This window comes from Miscanthus floridulus, chromosome 15 (assembly GCF_019320115.1).
Source record: "Miscanthus floridulus cultivar M001 chromosome 15, ASM1932011v1, whole genome shotgun sequence".
Lineage (NCBI taxonomy): Eukaryota > Viridiplantae > Streptophyta > Magnoliopsida > Poales > Poaceae > Miscanthus > Miscanthus floridulus.
In genome coordinates, this window is record NC_089594.1 from 37,217,576 (window position 1) to 37,232,802 (window position 15,227).

The following is a 15,227-nucleotide window of genomic DNA, read 5'->3' on the forward strand; positions in this document are numbered from 1 at the left end:
GCTCTCTTGCATCTTTTGGAGCTAGGTCAGTGTCACACAATCCTTTTCTGTGGCAGGATTCATGTGCCGGACTTTGTTACTAGCTTGGCATACATCAATTTGAGTGGGGCTCAATGGTTATAGGAATCCTTTCCATCTCAAATATTTGGTTTGTTGTATTCAAGACTTCGGACTTAAATTCTACTGTATACACAAGCAGGACGAGATTTCTCATTCTTTGATTCACCTGATGCCCTCAGAAAGTTTAGAATCTTCTTTCGCTTGAATATTCATAAATTTATATTGCGCAGTTGCTGTCCTGAACACCTTTCATATGCTTCCAGAATGTTGCACAAATTACTTATGATATTATGTTTTGATTTCACAGGGATAAAGGAATCTTCAGCAGAAAAATGAATGCTAATACGTGGGTGTAACAATGCACCAATTCTCACAAGCATCTAAGACGATACTAGCTCGACATAAATAATGAATAGGTAGTAATTCCTGTCCATCTGTTGTTTTTTATCTTTTCCATGACATGGTAATCAAACAACCAACTGTGTTTCCCTTTGCTCCTATCCTATACACAAAAGAGGTATGAAAGAGAAGAAACATGACTGGTAACTATTTTTAGATAAGAAGCATAACCATTAGCTAATTTTAGCTCGCACAATATCTTCCATCCATTCCTTTCTGAACACCTGGTCGTTAGTAATTTCTAATGGTTTGGTTCGTTTCCTTTTGAGATTTTTTAAATTTTTTTCGAGTATTGCCTTAGAGACAGAAAAAATAAAGAAATTTCTCTATGAAACTCCCTTGCTGTGAAATCCCTATCTGTTGTTTGCAATCCAACTTTGTTGTTTTTTATTGTTTCTTGCACTCACTCTTCTCTGTCCAATGACCGAAATGGGGAGTTGGTGTCACAATGGTTTACTGAGAAGAAAAAACAGATTGATACCTGGTTCTTGGTTCTTGTTGCTGGGATGCCTTTACACCAAGCTACAATTTTCATCATATTTGGCTGGTTTTTCCTGCTCCTGATCACATTTTCAAAGAGCTAATCATTGCCCACAATCAACTTACTGTCCATATGGTCAGAGTTCTGCTCCTCCCCAAGGTGAAGTTTTTATCACATCTAGTGATTCATATTAAATTATTTGAATTGCAAATAATTTGCGTGTTACATGGTTTTGATATATTAGTCTGATTCATATAATTCCAAACGTTTTTGCTGGCCTTCAAACTGTTACAATATGGTTCAATTTGACATGATTTTCGCGCATTTCAGTTTCTCTCCAATATCTATACAATCTGTGCCAGTTCACCTAATTTTTTCCCTAGAGAATAGGCCTGTGTTCTTTCTGCCCAAAAATGTCGAAGAAACTTGTAGTTTGTTTCTCAAGATCACAGGAAAGGCATAAAATAAAGAACTCATTTGATGTTCTTTCGGTAATTGTATGGTTACGAATACAATCAGGGTTGTAGCAAGCTTGGGAAGTTGAGGCAATGGTCATTTGTTGTCAACTGCAGAGATTAGCAAGAAAAACTGCAAAAATTGGTCTCAGTGCAATTAACTCGTTCAAGAAGAAGGCATTGCATCTTATGGGCTGCCTTTGCTCCAAAGGCGCCAAAGATGATGCCAATGCCACTTCTGGACGCAGAACACCATCAAGGAAAAGTGACTCTGCTGCTGATGCAGTTTCGAACAATGGCGGTACAGCAGTGCTTAATGCAAAGACCAAAGAAAAATTGTCTGGTGGAGAAAAAGTAGTAGTAGCTTTAGATGCTAGGATCAGCAGTGGTAACAATGCAGAGTTGAACGGGCTCTCTGGTGAGCATGTAGTTACTGGTTGGCCATCTTGGCTCATAAATGTGGCACCTAAAGCAGTAGAAGGCTGGTTGCCTCGGCGAGCAGATTCATTTGAGAAATTGGCCAAGGTAAATTACTGAGTGAATAACTTTCTCACTGCATGCAAATTACTTGAATAATTGCATAGATTCTTTTATGTCGCAGATTGGGCAAGGAACTTACAGTATTGTGTATAAAGCCCGGGATCTCGAATCTGGGAAGATTGTTGCACTAAAAAAGGTGCGGTTTGTCAACATGGATACTGAAAGCGTGCGCTTTATGGCTAGAGAAATCCACATTCTTCGAAGACTGGATCATCCGAATGTCATAAAGCTTGAAGGGATTGTAACATCTCGTGTGTCGCAGAACCTCTACCTTGTCTTCGAGTACATGGAACATGACCTTGCCGGTCTTGTTGCAACTCCAGGCCTCAAGCTCACTGAGCCGCAGGTGGTTTTCATACTACTCTTCCATCGATCGATCACTTGGAAAAGTTACATGAACTAAAACTATAACACAAATATCAGATAAAATGCTTCGTTCAGCAGCTGCTTCATGGCCTCGATCATTGCCACAAAAACGGGATTCTACATAGGGATATCAAAGGCTCAAACCTATTAATTGACAGCAATGGAATACTCAAGATTGGAGACTTTGGCTTGGCAATATCATATGATCCCAACAATCCGCAACCACTGACAAGCCGTGTTGTGACATTATGGTACAGACCACCGGAGCTTTTGCTGGGTGCCACAGAGTATGGTGCTGCGGTGGATATGTGGAGCACAGGATGCATTGTGGCAGAATTGTTTGCTAGCAAACCAATCATGCCAGGAAGAACTGAGGTATAGACTACTAGCTAGTATTTTGCTTTCAGACATCAATAGTAATAAACTGTAGGTTCTTTTTGCAGCTTCTGTTTGTCTTTATTGGTTGACCTCTAATATAATGAGCCCAATTATGCTAGGTGGAGCAAATTCACAAGATCTTTAAGCTATGTGGCTCCCCAAGTGAGAATTATTGCAAGAAATCAAAGGTGCCAGAAACAGCAATGTTCAAGCCTCAGCAGCAATATAGGCGGTGTGTTACCGAGACTCTCAAAGATTTACCCCCTTCAGCTGTACTTCTCATAGACTCATTGCTTTCACTAGAACCAGAAGTTCGTGGAACAGCTGCCTCAGCTCTTCAAAGTGATGTAAGTTTTGCACTTAACCTTTCGTGTACTGAGAGGCTTCCCAGAACTTGTGTTTGGATATGTAGCACTAATGCCATGCATGGTTCAACCTCTTTCAGTTTTTCAGAAACAAACCACTTGCTTGCGACCCTTCAAGCCTTCCAAAACTCCCACCAAGCAAAGAGTATGATGTTAGACTTAGGCAAGAAGAAGCGAGGAGGTACATGATGTGGACCTTATTTTCCCCTTCCATCTGTTGATTTGGGGTTCATTGTGATGCTGACGTTTGGTCTTCCTAATTCTGTTCATCTAGGCAAAGAAATGTGGCACTTGGCGGGCGAGGAGCTGAATCTATCAAACCTGGAAATGAGAATCATGTAGCCAGTCGCGCCATTGATATTGCTGCTGAAGTTAAGGTGAGTCTGATAGATGGTCCTTCCAAATTGCTTTAGTAGACTTTGTTACAAATCAGGATAGAAAAAAGAATCCGGTTAGAGAACAATTTTGGTAGCTCTATAAGCTCTATACTTCTAATGTTGAGGGTGTTAGCCTAGTGCAGAACCCCATTCTGTATCTAGTTACCTATTACTATTTACTATTCACTGTAAGGTAGTTTTCAGGTTCCTTGGCAACCAAGTTGATCATGGTGCCTTGGCAACCAAGTAGAATTATAGCATCTGCTTTTAGGCAGTTAGAATATGCCAGGTAGTAGGTACACCACTTGCCTATATATGCAGTGGTTAGCATCTTCTTTGTAACCAAGTTATCACCTGCACTTTCAATACAATCCAAGCGGCCTGTTGGCCAAGTTGCCCTCTGGCAGCCCCCAATTCACTTGTGTTCTAGTTCATGTTTGCAACAATTGGTATCTAGAGCCTGGTTAGGAGAGAGCAGGAGCCATGTCCACCTCCAGCGAGCGCGCCCTGAGAGCAGCAGCCGCCGCCGCCAACGCCGGTGGCGCAGCGGTGATCAACCCCCGCCCGGAGGCCGATTGTGCTCAGCGCTTGGTCACGGCAGAGGCCGCAGTCGCGCAGGCGATCGAGGCGGCCAGGCAGGCAGCGGCAGCAGCCCAGGAAGCGGCCAACACGGCCGCTGCGCTGCGTCAGGAGTTGGAGCGGCAGCCCAGGGAGCCGTCACGGAGTCCAGAGCGCCGTCGCCATCTCCGGAGCACCGTCGCGGACGCGGAGACCGTCACGGGTCGCCAGCGGCCGTGCAGACGGTGTGTAAGGACTCCGGCACGGGGATGCCATGGCCGATGCTGACGAAGACGAACCCTAGTTATTTGGACCGGACCGGACCGGCGGTCGGACCGGTAAAAGACCGAACCAGAGACTACACTGGCTCGGTTCACTTAAAAGACCGTTCATGCAATCAGACCGCTAAAAACCGGTTGAACCGGCCGGTTTTTTAAGGAACCGGTGAACCGGCCGGTTTTGTCTGGACCGTCCCGGTCTGGAGCTCTGGTCTCATAGCGCGTGCGCTGTTGTCTCCTGCTGCCCGTGTGCGTATCTGCCGCTGGGCCCAACCTGGCTGCTACTGCTGCCTACGCCTGTGAACGTTTGGAGGACGTGTGTGGGCTGTGAACGTTTGGAGAGTGACGTGTGCGTGTGTACATTGCCTGCCACGCTTCATGCACTTCTTGACTTTGGACGCCGCATTTTTAATTTTCAAAAAAATTAAGCTCTCTTAATTAAATAAATAATATATCCATCTTGATTATTTTGGTGAGCTCTTCCCAATAGTACACTCTATTTCAACATTTGAGATTATTTTGATAACTATGAGTATTTAAATTACTATTTAAGTCTTTTTGGAACCAATTAGTAAGCTCTCTATATATTATCTTTTCATGCATATTTTTTTATATATAATTGTAGCTAGATTAGCTGGAAAATGGTTAAATAATTGTGTTCTTTATTAGATTATTTGTATATATGATCAACTATATGTTGCTAATTATCGGTTATATTTCATTATATTACACCGGTTTGAAGTATTTGTAGGCGGTTCAATTCATCCGGTCCAAAATTATCGAACCGGCGGCTCAACCGGTTCTTAACGGTTGGACCAGTGAACCAGTGAACCGACGGTCTCACCGGTTCGATTTCCGGTCCGGTCCTAATAACTATGAGACAAACTACCACGAGTGGAGTTTGTTGATGAAGGTGAAGATGCGGGCGCGCCAGCTCTGGGATGCCATCGAGTACGGCGACCTCTCGTACCACGACGACCGGCGTGCGCTGGAGGCCATCATCGTCGGAGTTCCGTCGGAGATGAGAGCTCCGCTCGCGGACAAGGCGTCGGCCAAGGAGGCGTGGGACTCCTTCGCCGCGACGCGCATCGGCGTCGACCGCGTCCGCCGCGCCATGCTACAGTAGCTACGCAAGTAGTGATAGAACCTCGCCTTCCGTCCTGGAGCGTAGATCGAGGACTTCGCCCTTTGCCTATCCGCGCTGAAGCAGCAGATGGCCCGCCACGGCGACAAGGACCTCGACGAGGAGCGGGCGGTGGAGAAACTTCTTCGCGCGGCACCGAAGAAGTACGCCCAGCTCAAGATCGCCATCGAGACTCTTCTTGACTTCTAGGACCTCACCATCGAGGTCACCGGGAGGCTGAAGATGGTGGATGATCTGGAGGAGTCTGCGCCCGAGCCCATCTCCATCGGCGGGAAGCTCATGCTCACTAAGGAGCAGTGGCTCGCTCGGCAGAAGGAGAAGAAGGGCGGGAACGGCTCCGGCTCGTCAAGCTCGTCCAAGGAACCCCGTCGGTGGCCACGCGGAGGCAAGAAGACGAAGCCCAAGGGAGAGCGCGGCGATCGTGGTGGGCAAGGAGAGAAGGCTGGTGGCGCCGGCGGCGAATGCAAGGCGAACCGCGACGACACCTGCTTCAACTGCCATCGCGCTGGCCACTGGGCGAAGGACTGCCCTAAGCCTTGACGCAAGCGTGGCGGCGCAGCGCACGTCGCGGAGGTGGATGACAACGAGGCAGCTCTCTTCCTCGCCCACGGCTTCCTTGAGATGGATGAAGAGTCGGCCATCATCTGCTCTAAGGCGGACGCTAGCCTCGACATCAACGAGCCTCGAGCCCTGGCGTTCTTGAACACCGGCTCCGGCAAGGACAAGCTAGACGGCTGGTACCTCGACAGCGGCGCCACCCACCACATGACCGGCCGTCGCGAGCTGTTCTCCGACCTCGACAACTCTGTTCGTGGCTTGGTGCGGTTCGGCGACGCGTCAAGGGTGGAGATCCAAGGCGTCAGCTCCATCATGTTCCAAGCCAAGACCAGCGAACACAGAGTCCTGCACGGCGTCTACTTCATCCCGGCGCTGCGCAACTCCATGAGCATTTGCCATCTCGACGAGGGCGGGTCCAAGGTGGAGATAGACAAGGGCGTGCTTTGCATCTGGGATCGACGTGGGCGCCTCCTCGTCAAGGTCAACCACGGGCCCAGCCGCCTCTATGTCCTCCATCTTGAGGCCGCGCAGCCGCTCTGCCTCGCCACAAGGAAGGACGACGAAGCCTGGCGCTGGCACGAGCGGTTCGGCCACCTCCACTTCGAGGCACTGCATCAGCTCGGCAAGCAATCCATGGTGCACGGCATGCCAGTGATCAAGCACGCCGAGCAGATCTGCGACACCTACGTCATGACGAAGCAACGCCGGCGCCCCTTCCCTCAGCAGGCCTAGTACCACGCATAGGAGCAATTAGAGCTCGTCCACGACGACCTTTGTGGGCCCGTGACGCTGGCGACTCCAGGCGGGCGGCGCTACTTCCTCCTGATGGTGGACGACGCGTCCCGCTTCATGTGGGCCGTCCTGCTGCCGTCCAAGGATGCCGCCGCGGATGCCGTGAAGAAGGTCAAGGCCGCAGCGGAGAAAGAGAGTGGTCGCGAGCTCCGGGTACTGCGCACCGACAACGGCGGCGAATTCAACGTTGCGGAGTTCGCCGACTACTGCGCGGGAGAGGGCATCCAGTGCCACTTCTCGGCGCCTCACTCGCCTCAGCAGAACAGCGTGGTGGAACGCCGGAACCGAACCATGGTGGCCACCGCCCAGGCGCTGCTGAAGCAAAGGAGGATGTCGGCCAAGTATTGGGGGGGAGGCGGTGATGACGGCAGTTCATCTGCTCAATCGTTCGCCGACAAGGAGCTTGCAAGGCAAGACCCCCTACGAGGCTTGGCACGGGCGCACGCCGGCGGTGAGTCACCTGAAGACCTTCGACTGCGTCACGTACACCAAGGACCTGGGCCAGCTCCGCAAGCTTGATGACCGCGGCAAGCCCGACGTCTTCATCGGCTACGTGGAAGGGGCCAAAGCGTACCGCATCCTCGATCCGGTGACGCAGCGGGTGAAGGTCAACCACGACGTCGTCTTCGATGAAGGGCGCGGCTGGGATTGGTCCACTCCGGACGCCGGCAGCTCGGCCTCGGCGGCAAGTGACTTCGTCGTCGAGTATTGGGTACCTGGAGGAGCCGTGGGAGCACAGGGTGCTACCCTAGTGGCAGCCGGAACAACATCGCCGGCGCCATCATCTCTCGCCATCACCAAGTCCGGGGAGCCCGGAGGGACATCGGCGGCAACGGCTACTCCACCAACGTCCCAGCCGACCTCGCCGGCACCATCACCAGCAACTTCTGCTGCGCCTACCGCTTCACCAACCTCACCGGCGGCGGCAGTCGAGTCTGGTGATCAAGTGGAGTTCGCCACTCCACTGGAGGATGATGAAGACAGACTCGACGCCTACTACGACGACGAGCCGCTGCGGTACCGCACCATGACGAACATCATCGATGATCATCCTCCACCCCCGCCGCCTCAACGCCTTTTTGCTGAGCTGCACCTGACGCACGCCGGCGAGCCTGCCAACTTCGCCGAGGCCAAGGATGATCCGGCATGGCGGGCGGCAATGGAGCAAGAGCTCAAGGCGGTGGAGCAAAACCGCACCTGGGAGTTGCGCTGGCGGCTCTAGAAGGCTGGCGCGTCCACCACATGGATGTCAAATCCGCCTTCCTCAACAGCGACCTCAAGGAGGAGGTGTACGTGCAGTAGCCACCAGGCTACGCAGTCGCCAGAGAAGAGGGGAAGGTCTACCGCCTCCGCAAGGCTCTCTACGGTCTGCAGCAGGCTTCGCGCGCCTGGAACGCCAAGCTAGACGCCACACTCAAGGAGATGGGCTTCCAGTAAAGCGCTCACGAGGCGGCGATGTACCGGCGGGGCAGTGGACGCTCTGTCCTACTCGTCGGCGTCTACGTCGACGACTTGATCATCATCGGCGCGGAAGAGCGAGAAGTGGAGGCGTTCAAGGCTCAAATGAAGAAGACCTTCGACATGAACGACCTCGGCCTCCTCAGCTTCTACCTCGGCGTCGAGGTGCATCAAGATGCCACCGGGATCACTCTTCGGCAGACCCACTACGCCAAGAGGATTCTGGAGCTCGAGGGAATGGCTGGCTGCAACCCTGCCCATACTCCAATGGAGGAACGGCTAAGGCTTAGCAAGCACAACACGGCCGCAGAGGTCGACCCCACTCACTACCGGCGCCTCATCAGCAGTCTGCGCTACCTGGTGCACACTCGTCCCGATTTGCCGTTCGACGTTGGCTTCGTCAGCCAGATCATGGAGCGGCCTATGGTGGAGCACCAAGGAGTTGTCAAGCGCATCCTTCGCTATGTTGCTGGCACGCTCAACTACGGTCTGCACTTCACCAAGGCGCCCGGCACAGCTCGCTTCGTCGGCTACTGCAACAGCGACCTCGTCGGCGACATCGACACAAGCAAGAGCACGAGCGGAACACTGTTCATCCTCGGCAATTGCTTGGTCAGCTGGCAATCGATCAAGCAGAAGGTGGTGATGCTCTCCAGCTGTGAAGCTGAGTACATTGCCACCTCTACTGCTGCAACTCAAGCTCTGTGGCTCTCAAGGCTGCTAGCTGAACTCCTCGGCAGACACGTCGAGGTGGACAGCAAGTCTGCCCTCGCCCTGGCCAAGAATCCAGTCTTCCATGAGAGAAGCAAGAACATCAGGATCAAGTACCACTTCATCCGCAGCTGCCTGGAAGATGGAAGCATCAAGGCCGATCACATTTTCACTACTGATCAGCTTGCAGACATTCTCACCAAGTCTCTGGGCAAGGCCAAATTTGGAGAGATGAGGGGGAGAATTGGCCTGAAGCAGACCATCCCCAAGATGCACAAGGCTAAGGGGGACAACTTGAGGGTGTTAGCCTAGTGCTGAACCCCATTCTGTATCTAGTTACCTATTACTATTTACTATTCACTGTAAGGTAGTTTTCAGGTTCCTTGGCAACCAAGTAGAATTATAGCATCTGCTTTTAGGCAGTTAGAATATGCCAGGTAGTAGGTACACCACTTGCCTATATATGCAGTGGTTAGCATCTTCTTTGTAACCAAGTTATCGCCTGCACTTTCAATACAATCCAAGCGGCCTGTTGTCCAAGCTGCCCTCTGGCAGCCCCCAATTCACTTGTGTTCTAGTTCATGTTTGCAACAAATGTTAGAGTTCAATGCCTAAAACTATAGCAAGATTAAAGAGCAGTTACTCAAAGAATGGCGTCTTAACCATATCAACGCAACATCTCCTATAGACTTGTACAATCAGGAGTGCATTAACCACCTCTGTTGTCACCTTGCAGCAACCCACACATAACACTTCGAAGAGCACCTGTGAGAAGTTCAACACCGAGGACAGTGTGCCAGGGTTCCGGGTAGAACCGCGGGCATTGCCAACCTCAATGCAGGTTCCTGAATGTGGAACCACATGGAATAACACAGGGGGTTACGCCGATCATCGTTCAGTTCTCGGTCATGTTTACAGCTCTGTTCGTGTTGCGAGGAAGAAAGGATCATCAAATTCAAATATACCGCAGTATGACGCTGCAGATTTGAGGAATGGTATTGAGATTACTGATCACAACCAGCAAGCAGATAGGCCTGTCTCTTCTCAGAAGAAGGACCAGCAGGAGGTTAGTACTCTACTGTTTTTTTTTTTTGAGGGGGGGGGGGGGGGGGTTGGGTGTGGGTGTGGGTACGTTAGTACTCTACTGTTAGGAATGCAGACTACACTAGGCATTTCTTTCATTTCACTTCGATTTGTATCTTATGTATGTGAATTGTTGTGATCAGGACCATGGAAGAAAGTACAAAAGGATCCACTACTCTGGGCCATTGATGCCACCAGGTGGGAACATCGATGAGATGCTCAAGGAGCATGAGAGGCACATCCAAGAAGCGGTGCGCAAAGCGCGCCTCTCTAAGGGAAGCAAATAGCTAGGAGAGAACATAGAGCAGCTGAAGGTCCTAGGGGAAGATGAAGCAGGGTTCAATGGTGCGGCTGACCGTTTTAGCACTAGGAATGCCAAAATAGCACTCATCAGCAAAGCTGTCATATCGAGCTGTTGCAAGAATTGTGACATGTAACATGGTCAGGCTAGGATAAAAGAAAACATGGTCAGGCTATATTGGTCAATACCATTGAAGATTAGTAAGATGGAAGCATCATAATATAACAGAGCATGAGTGGATTACATCGCAAATATCAGTAAGTTCATAGGTAGGATCATCTTTTAAAATTGAAGAGTGCAGAGAAATCGTGAAGGGGAATTGCAGAGCCTGGGTCAATAGATTTTTTTCCCCCATTATTTTGTAAAGAGGTGCACAAGAATTTAGTTTTTTTTTGTAAGTTTTGATGCAGTTATAATGTTGCCACTGTAAAGTTGTTCATCCATTTTTCTGACAACTCTGGATTATGAAAAATAACAGGAGCTGGATTTGAAACTTCAAACGAACAGTCTCATGGCTCTTCAAGACCTGATCGCAGCATGAGGATGAAGCAGCTAGAACAGCATGATGTGTATAAGGATACTTAAATTCTTATCGAATGAGGAGTCAATGCTAATTATCAGTCTATCACGAGCATCAGATAGTAAGTGGAAAAACTTACAATCTGAAAAGGTGGAATCGGCATTTCGAAATTGAAAGTTTGGAAGAAAACCATTGCTGTGGCTCCTCAAAAAAAAAAGTCACTGTTTCGTATGCACATTTAGAGTATTATCATCAGGTTCTGAATTCTGAAGCTTTGGAAGTTTATGTAAAAGGATTGCTAAGCCATATCACCAGCTAAAACTTGAACACATTTGTTAAGGGAGTAAATAAATCTCAGTTTCTTTGTACTCACAGATTTACCACAACAGTGGTGGTGTCTTGTAACATTGTAGCACACCACTAGCGAACTGTTTTAAGCTATGAACATTGTGGATGGAGTAACACTACAGATGAATTTCACAAGTTCTAGATTCCATCAAACTCAGTATGTTCATACAACAGGCAACATCGGTTCTCTATGCACTGACATTTGCAGAAGAATCACGACTGATACGAATTGAGTGATTTTCCATAGAAAATTGACACAGCCAACAGAAGCCCACCACAAACGTCAACCTTCAGGAATACAAAGCCATAGGGTGGGGACACCAGAGGATTTCTTTTCTTTCCTCAAGTGTTTTTTTTTTTAATTTTAGATCAAGGGTTTGGGAACACTGGTAACAGAAAACTAAGTTAGCAGAGAGATCAGTTGCAAAGAGATAGTGAAAAATAACAAAAATGAACCTAGTGCCGGTATTCACCTACCATTTTTGAAGCAGTGAGGCTCAGTTCTCACTGGGACCAAATTGTTTCTGTATATCACTGAATGATATGGTCGCAGAACCCCTTCTCTTAGTCTTTTGCTGTGATGGATGCTCCCTCCAGCCAGTCATGTAAATTACCTGCGCAAAAAAGAAAATATTTGGCAATCAGTAGCCCAGTTTGTGTATCATTTAGAGGGATTAATTATCTCTAGCCCAGATCAATTCGATTTTGCTGGAAAAAAAGGATTTTGCTGAATCAGTTCAGGTTCAAATAAAGGTAAAGTGTGTTGTGCTCTACTCTAATGAGGCAAGTACAGAACTTAAAAGGTTGCATGAATAGATCCGTCTTCTAACCCAAACATTGACTGGTAAATTGCTGCTGTTGCCAAGGCTGTATCCCTTTTCAACACCTGATAACACAAAATCATTCCAAGTTCAATTACTAGGATAACTAAAACAATTAGATTCAGACACTTTTTGATAAGCGAGTATGATATGTAAGATACTCACAGGATTTCTTTGAAAGAGAGCATTTGTTTCCCCCATTGCTCTAAGATGTTCAACAAGTTCCAAAGCTAGTTGACCAAAGTAGCAAAAACATCAGCATGGGTAGGTAACCCATAAATCTCCATAATCAAAGTCAGCATATTTCTTTGATACTGGGTGAACTCTTATAGCATATATTATTTCTAAACTGAATGTAGGAAGGACTATTGCTATCTGATAGATGTACAGCAATCACACAAAAACCAAGCATAAAAGTTGAAATACACGTTTATTCTACCATCATGTAATATTGTAAGGAAAAGAGAAGTTGGACAATACACGTCACTATTTTGTTTCAAAAAAAAAAATACACATCACTATAAGAAATTTAGGTTTTATTTTTCTACAAACCATTATTGTATTTAACGGTATACTGATCAACATCAACTCCTGGAAGGGTGAAACCTGCCCTTGTCAAAAGGTTTCCTGCATCACGGACCTTGAAAAGTGCAATAAAAAGCCACAGTTAAAACAAATGGACATATAACAGGATAAGATAGAGTAGTTGTATGCATGTAAGATTCATTCTGACTGTGGTAAAAGTCTGCATAGTCTATTGAAATAGTGACTTTACCATGAAGTGGTACAACAAATATGTAAAGGGAGTACAAACAAATATCCTTATCAAAATTCAGAACATAAAGTAGCCATACTTGTGCTAAAGGGGACATTCGAGGACTGATGCCTCCTTCGCGTTCCATTTGAGCAACTGTGCATGAAATTCTAAGCTCCCTACAACAACAACAACAACAACATAGCCTTTAAGGAAGTAAAAAAATCAAGGCAAGATAAGGAAGTAAAAAAAATGACAACAAATGGAAAATTCAAGTTTTGTCTACAATTTGACAGGTTATCACTTCAGTGCTTCTCCACCAAGAATTGCTGCCAGAAAAAGGCCATCAGGTTGCAACGCTAGCCTACACTGCAAGGAAAAGGTAACAGTTAACCAGCTATCGATAGTCAAGGTATTCCTTTTTTGTAAATAACTGACCATTATAGGAACATAGTAATATAAACTGGCTCAGGTTACCTGTATCATTGCTCCAGGTAGATCATTTGTCCAATGAAGTCCAAGACAGCTTATTATCAAATCCTGTGAACTTCAGAACCCATGAACCACACTAATGAGTGTTGCAAGATCTGCCTGTGTGTTTATAATTATGCTTTTGACACTACAAGTGACTCACTCAGGCACAAGAATAAAAAATCACACAAGCATGAAGCAATTACATTTTTTTTCTCATGCATCATGTATGCTATGATCTATAAGCAAGGTGGGAGGAGAGAAGTTGAAAGCTGAACTGCTGAAGGAAAGAATACTGTTTCTTTTTTGCATGAGAATTGGAAAGATAAACATCTGATTTTTTTTCATATTCAATTCTATATGTTATAAATTTTAAGTCGTGGTCGTTCAACTGCACAATATCACCTGTGTACAGCTGGCAGTTGATTGGCAGACCCCATGGAGGAGGTACATTGCAATCTCGGCAAAGTTGTTGTGGGTTTTGTACATTTTACTCTCAGCCCTTGTTTAGTTCCACCCCAATATCCCAAAAAGTGCTACAGTACCTGTCAAATCGAATGTTTGCGGCCCATGTATGGAGCATTAAATATAGACGAAAAAAAAACTAATTGCACAGTTTGGTGGAAAATTGCGAGACGAACGTTTTGAGCCTAATTAGTCCATGTTTGAACATTAATTGCCAAATAAAAACGAACGTGCTACAGTAGCCCCAAATTCCAACTTCCTGGAACTAAACAGCCTCTCAATATCATGAATACAGTACATGAAATTGAAACCACCAAGAAAGTGAAGTCACCTCTCTTTGATTGGAAGGAACTCCTCATCACCGACAACAAAGTGCGTCTCAGGTTCGTCACCAGTGGCATTCTCTGACTCTCGCCACTTCTTCACCATGTCGGCTGACATGTCCATCATGATCAACCTCTCAATTCCACCTGCGACAAAGGCATTCAGTTCATTTCCGTGCAAAATTGGTGGAATCTTGATGGCGGCATGGCGCGATCTGGTGACGAGTACAAAATAAAGAAGCGCACAAGAAGACTCGGAGCAGGATGCAAGGTGGCTCACCGCGGCCACGGAGCAAGCGGCGGACGGCACCGGCGGAGCCCCCGAGGCAGAGCGCGGAGGGGAAGGCTTTCCTGCAGTCCTAGAGGCGGTCGAGGAGGTTTCCGGCGACGGCATCCACGAGCCCGTCGGTCTCACGCATCGCCCACGCCGCGCGGTCCCGGTGCCGGCGCTTCAGGTCGCGGTCGAAGATCTTGACACGGCCGCCGCCACCGCTGTCGTCGAGGCCGTCGGCAGCGGACGAGGAAGAGAAGTGGCATTTGGGGAGAAGGTGACCATGGCGGTGGCGGAGGAGGAGAAGGCGGCGAGCGGCGGCGGCCGAGGAAGCCATCGGGACTCGGGAGCACCGGCGATGGAGGAGATGCTGCCACGATTGCTGGGAGCCTTTTGGGCCTCGTTATTGGGCTTTTCTCGAGCACAAAGTCTTAACTGGGCTACTTTGTTTGTTTTAACCATTTTTTATATTCTTTTTTATAATTATGTTTTTTTAAATGAGCAAAACATCTGGTTTTTACAGTACCGAGATATAATATACATCTAGGCACATAGTAAAAATCATGTACATAAAAAAGCCAAAACGACTTACAATCGAATGGAGTAGTATTTAGTTAATTACTGGTGAACTAAGGTAAGTGTGTGCTTGCGTGCACTATTGCAGAAATGTTATCATCACTGGCTCATAACCTTCCAGCACCACAGGTTTTGACTGACCATGGTTATCACCGTAAAAAAGCAAAAAAAAAATCTCGAGGAAAGACCCCACCAGACACCCTCATGATCACAAGTCACAAAGTCATGTGGTTTTCGTGCAGTGGCGGATCCACCAATCTGGCGAGGCCTGGCGGCCGCCATGTTGAGCTATGATCCAAATTTAAGCTTGGGCCGAAGCGAAGCGACCCATTAGTGTTAAGAGGGACTACACCATCTATTAGTTCCGTATTGCT

At 47.7% G+C, this 15,227-nt stretch overlaps 2 protein-coding genes across 8 annotated transcripts; one reads left to right on the forward strand and one right to left on the reverse strand.

Moving 5' to 3' along the window:
- Positions 1-364: 364 nt before the first annotated feature.
- Positions 365-10,854, forward strand: LOC136508015 (probable serine/threonine-protein kinase At1g09600). 4 transcript variants are annotated; one of them, XM_066502608.1, is made up of 10 exons: positions 365-476; positions 897-1,099; positions 1,513-1,920; positions 1,997-2,281; positions 2,359-2,676; positions 2,799-3,026; positions 3,125-3,225; positions 3,319-3,421; positions 9,657-9,986; positions 10,147-10,670. In XM_066502608.1, the coding sequence occupies exons 2-10, from the start codon at positions 1,073-1,075 to the stop codon at positions 10,288-10,290; spliced, it is 1,944 nt and encodes a 647-aa protein (XP_066358705.1). In that variant the 5' UTR covers positions 365-476; positions 897-1,072; the 3' UTR covers positions 10,291-10,670. The 4 variants fall into 4 exon arrangements, 3 of the variants coding, with proteins under 3 accessions (XP_066358705.1, XP_066358706.1, XP_066358707.1); XR_010771832.1 differs by lacking the exon at positions 365-476 and adding an exon at positions 10,783-10,847 and having other exon boundaries at positions 762-1,099; positions 10,147-10,561; XM_066502609.1 differs by lacking the exon at positions 365-476 and having other exon boundaries at positions 762-1,099; positions 1,460-1,920.
- A 291-nt stretch (positions 10,855-11,145) lies between these two features.
- LOC136508016 (putative methyltransferase At1g22800, mitochondrial) lies at positions 11,146-14,688 on the reverse strand. 4 transcript variants are annotated; one of them, XM_066502615.1, is made up of 11 exons: positions 14,287-14,688; positions 14,015-14,153; positions 13,624-13,763; positions 13,225-13,294; positions 13,052-13,116; positions 12,848-12,926; positions 12,546-12,633; positions 12,159-12,223; positions 11,969-12,058; positions 11,650-11,786; positions 11,423-11,558 (listed from the first exon to the last, which is right to left on the reverse strand). In XM_066502615.1, exons 3-9 carry the CDS (start codon positions 13,656-13,658, stop codon positions 11,969-11,971), a joined length of 492 nt encoding a protein of 163 aa, XP_066358712.1. In that variant the 5' UTR covers positions 13,659-13,763; positions 14,015-14,153; positions 14,287-14,688; the 3' UTR covers positions 11,423-11,558; positions 11,650-11,786. The 4 variants fall into 4 exon arrangements, with proteins under 4 accessions (XP_066358709.1, XP_066358712.1, XP_066358711.1 ...); XM_066502612.1 differs by lacking the exon at positions 13,624-13,763 and having other exon boundaries at positions 11,146-11,558; XM_066502614.1 differs by lacking the exon at positions 13,624-13,763 and having other exon boundaries at positions 12,003-12,058.
- Positions 14,689-15,227: the final 539 nt, after the last annotated feature.